General features: G+C 48.1%; 1 protein-coding gene across 2 annotated transcripts; it reads right to left on the minus strand.

The window, feature by feature from the left end:
* Positions 1 to 225: 225 nt before the first annotated feature.
* LOC119352372 lies at positions 226 to 2,359 on the minus strand. 2 transcript variants are annotated; one of them, XM_037619036.1, is made up of 4 exons: positions 1,960 to 2,359; positions 1,388 to 1,608; positions 1,083 to 1,160; positions 226 to 1,016 (listed from the first exon to the last, which is right to left on the minus strand). In XM_037619036.1, exons 1-4 carry the CDS (start codon positions 2,258 to 2,260, stop codon positions 549 to 551), a joined length of 1,068 nt encoding a protein of 355 aa, XP_037474933.1. In that variant the 5' UTR covers positions 2,261 to 2,359; the 3' UTR covers positions 226 to 548. The 2 variants fall into 2 exon arrangements, with proteins under 2 accessions (XP_037474933.1, XP_037474932.1); XM_037619035.1 differs by having other exon boundaries at positions 226 to 1,160.
* Between the last annotated feature and the right edge of the window lie 2,083 nt (positions 2,360 to 4,442).

The following is a 4,442-nucleotide window of genomic DNA, read 5'->3' on the forward strand; positions in this document are numbered from 1 at the left end:
CGATTTTACTCGGCCGCGTAGTGATGGAGTAAATATACTCAGATTTTTACTCCACTATAAGCCGTACAGGGGATATGGTAGGTCAAACTTAGTGGAGTTCAATGCCAAATTTACTCCACTATAAGGAGATATAGGGGATCGGCTAGAAATGCTCTAAGGCTTTGATTGTGCGCAGTGTGCACCTTTTCATTTAGAATCAACAAGCAATGGGCTTTGCTCCCTTCCTTTCAAATTGTCATAAGTGAAACTTTGTAAATGAGACTAAGTGCAAGACAATGTCTCACAACACTTTCAGGTCAGACTAAATGTGCAAGATCGTACAAAGTGCAATGCTACAATGCCCAAATCCAAACCCCAAGGTACAATGTGCAAGATTTGTCATGCCCAAAACCTTGACACCATTATATTTACAACTAACGTCTCACAACAAAGGCCCATCACAAGCTTACAACGGAGCTGGGAAAACACCATTTTAGACATCTTTGCGCTAAACAGAGAGCACCTCTCTCCCATCCATGGCTTAGCACACATTACCCAGACAGCCCCTGCTACTTACCACCTGAATGTGTGGCAGAGGTGGAGAGCAGGGACCAAGCAACGGTGACCTGCATCTTGCAGAAACGAAGATCACACATGCCAACGCTCGTCCCGGACATCTTGGGCTTGAAGACGGCCTGACTTCTCGTAAGGAAACCGACGCGGCGCGCCTGCACGGACACCATGAGCTTATCCGTCCCGCCCAGCTCTGCGCAAACAACGCGCCTGGAGAGCTCAAACATGCCGTCCGGACCGATGGGCATCCTTCCATCTCGACAGTCAAGCAGCAACATCTTGGTATCTTTTATGCTGTCGGTGCAGGAGAAGACCAGTCCCTGGTGACCGTCCGGCCACGACCCGTCGACGAGCTGGACGGTGACGGTGGCCTCGACCGAATGCCGCAGAGGCGCGAGCGCAAACTCGAGCGCACAATGCTTGTAGGGGATGCGTGTACAGATACTGTCTTCTCGACGAGATCCCTGGTGGAAAAAGAAGACTTTGGAAGCCAGCACTTCATCTGCAAGCAGTTCAATTTTGCTCTTTACCATCAGCTGTACTTCGAAGGTGACCAGGCCAGCCAACAGGACTGCGCGAGACGGGCCTGTTAACAGCAAAACTGGATCCTGCAATGCAAGCATAACCACTAATTAGTTATCTGACAGACTGTTCGAGATACCTTTGTTCCTTCCAAATAACAAAGCATAGAAAATGGCATTGCCCACTACGCCATGGACATGGAGATACATACACAAGTGCACTGGGAGGGGCAACACGATTTCAGTAAATTATGATGCTGAATAGTACTAGCGGCAAAAGGATAGATGACGAAAAAAGGTAAACAAGCAAGCACCTCTTTGGTAAGAATTTGGCAGTTATCCCTGGTGCGCCTGAAGAGAAAGTTGCGATTATGATCTGCCCCGTCTCTGGTGGCAACCGAGCCATAGACATGAAGTGGCCACCAGAGACCATGTTTCAGGTCAGTAACTCTGACGGAGAAGATCTGCAAGGTGCTAGCTGGCACAGCATTTTCCGGGATAGGTCCAGATGTGTAGCGCATGGGTCCAAGGGCAGCTGCAAGAAGCCAGATTAAGTGATTAGATGGATCAAAGATACAGTACTTTGGATAGCAATGGCAGCTTCTATCAGGAAGATGGTTTGTGTGTTCATCTTATAATCTATAGTGTTTTTTTTGCGGTTGATCTTATAGTCTATAGTTACACTGAATTAATTACTGTTACACTGAATTAACTATAGTTCATCTTATAATCAATATCAGGAAGATGGTTTGTTTGTTCATCTTGCAATTAACTATTGTTACACTGAAATTAACCGGAAATCGCATATCGGATTGTGCTGAAACTTGACTTGACACTGACTATTTTGATGGAAAGTTGAGATGAGTAGGCACAGTTTTGTTCTTACTCTCGTCGTCGAAGGAGCCGAAGACGCCGCCGAAGGAGGTCTCCCAGGCACGGCGGTAGACGGGGATCGCGCCTTCCTCTTCCTCGCCGTCTCGACGTGGGGGAGCGCGCCCTGCCTTGATCGAATCGCGAAGAAGCTGGCGCTCCCGCTGCCGTGCGTCTGCCCCGACCTTGCTGCCGATGGCCTCCTTCCCGGTCGCGGCGGCCCCGCGAGTTCCGCCGGCCGGTCTTGCTCCGCCGTCGTCGTCGCTGGTGTAGGTCTTGAGCCCCGCGAATGCACCGCTCATCGTCTCGAACTCCATCTCCGCCGCTCGCCGCGCCGCCGCTCAATCAGTCGATGGTGGCTAGGGTTTCCTCGGTGCGGCTTTCCCTTCGCTGTAGCTTCTCTTTCCGAATCTTTCTTTCTCTCTTTTTTTTGACGGGGCCGGTGGGCCGTGGGCGATAGGTGAAGGAGTTACTGGGTCGGCTCAGTAATGCGCTCCTTCATTTGTCGGTTCGTCAGTTTGTTTCTTTTTCTATTTTTATTTCTATGTATTTTAAATATATATATTTCCTTCATTACATTACATAGTTTTCTTTAAAACATGCAGTGTAAAATTTTATTCATACAATGTTTTGGAAAAAAATGATAGCGTTCAAAGGGAAAAAATTGTGACATTTAAAAAATGCTGACGCATTCGGAAAAAAAATATTCATGACATTTTCGAAAAGTTTTTGTGCAATTTTAAAAAAATGTTTCATGCCATTCAAAAAACAGTGTTCGCATGTTTCAAAAATATCTTCATCACATTTTAGAAAAAAGTTTATACAATGTAACAAAATGTTTTCATAGTTTAGACAAGTGTTTTATACAATTCAAACAAATGTTTGTGAAAAATTTCACACATTCCAATAATATGTTCGTGAGATTTTAAAAAAAATATGTATATAATGGTTGCGAACTTTCTGATTCAAATATGACTCCTTTCCACTTTCAACAAACAGACAAATCTTCGCTAGGCTAGCAGTGGGTATCCAACGTAGTGCCCCATTCGTTCTATGACATCCAATTAGTTCTCCTTAGAATCCAATCCAATCTTCCAACCAATGATAAAAAGACGGTCGGATGAGATTTCAAACATTGTCGCTTCCTACCGAGGAATAAAAGTTGTACGTAAAAAAAGAGTGTTGGAAATACCAGTGGGTCGTGACAGCGGCACACGGTAATACCAGTGGTATGGTGTGCGGTGCACCGGGATGTAGAGCCGGTCCAATGGTCGGCGAACCCTCCCCGCAGACGGCAACATTGCGAAGGTGGTGGCGCGCGGGATGAGCCGGTGCCGATGTCGAGCTTGCCCCTTGCCCTTGCCTTTGTTGTTGAAGAAACCCATGGCGGATGCGCGGGTAGCTAGGGTTTTCTGTCGCCGGCGAACCCTCCCCACAGACGGCACCATCGCGAAGGCGGCGGTGCATGGGATGAGCCAGCGCCGACGTCGAGCTTGCCCTTACCGTTGCCTTTGTTGTTGAAGAAACCCATGGCGGACGCACGAGTAGCTAGGTTTTTCTGTTGCCGGCAAGTGAGTGAGGGTGACCAGATGTAGATGGGAGAAGTGGATGAGGCCGGTGTCGTGGTTCTAACTCTGACAGTAATGTAGGGGGTATGTATGGATAGGCTAGATCTTAGCTATGGAGCAGTTGTAAGCACACGAGGTTTACGAGTTCAGGCCCTTCTCAGAGGAAGTAACAGCCCTACGTCTCGGAGCCCGGAGGCGGTCGACTGGATTATGTGTGTATGAGTTACAGGGGTGCGAACCCTTTACACTAAGGAGGGGGTGGCTTATATAGAGTTCGCCAGACCCCTCCGGCCCTTAGTTATGCAGGGTTTAAAGTACATTAAGGTTGGGCGTTACTGGTAACGCCTCTAATAAAGTGCTATGATGACCATAAAAGCTACTTAATGACCAACCGTTTGCGTGTGGAGTGACTTTAGATCTCCTGGCAGTCGAGTGGTTGGCTTCGTGGTCGGGTGATAGCTTTGTGGTCGAGTGTCTTTGAATCTGTCGAGTGGAACACCTCCTAGTCGATTGAAAGGTGATTTCTTCTAGGGATGTCCTTGGGTAGGGCAGTTAGGACAGGTCCATGACCCTACCCTAGGTACATGGCTTCATCATTAGGCCCCGAATGGATCGAGGTTTGAGTGGGGAAGGAGTTGGGAATCCTTCTGACCCATTCTTCGTGCTATGCGAACGTCTTGTTTTGGATCAATTGTCATGGATGATGTCATCAACTTCTTTCAGTCGCCTTGATCCATTCTTAGTTTTCTTTAGTCGAGTGAATCCTTTTACTTGAAGACTCCCGAGTGGTTGCGTGGGAGGGATCCTCCATCTGACGAGTTGTTCTGCTGCCCGCGGATTTCGCGGGATTCGAATTTCAGGAAGCGCGCGGGACGGAGGCGGCCGCAGTAATCGGATGGGATAGAACGGAGCCTCCTCGATCTCCGCGCCA

Source organism: Triticum dicoccoides, chromosome 2A (genome assembly GCF_002162155.2).
Source record: "Triticum dicoccoides isolate Atlit2015 ecotype Zavitan chromosome 2A, WEW_v2.0, whole genome shotgun sequence".
In the NCBI taxonomy this organism is placed as follows: Eukaryota; Viridiplantae; Streptophyta; class Magnoliopsida; order Poales; family Poaceae; genus Triticum; species Triticum dicoccoides.

Bases quoted from the DNA above. Each gene is read 5' to 3' on its own strand.
- LOC119352372 (XM_037619035.1), bottom strand. From the start codon at position 2,260: ATGGAGTTCGAGACGATGAGCGGTGCATTCGCGGGGCTCAAGACCTAC. The intron at 1,609-1,959 runs GTAAGAACAAAA...GGCTTCTTGCAG, and splicing joins CGGCTCCTTCGACGACGAGA to CTGCCCTTGGACCCATGCGC. The intron at 1,161-1,387 runs GTGCTTGCTTGT...CTTGCATTGCAG, and splicing joins GCCAAATTCTTACCAAAGAG to GATCCAGTTTTGCTGTTAAC.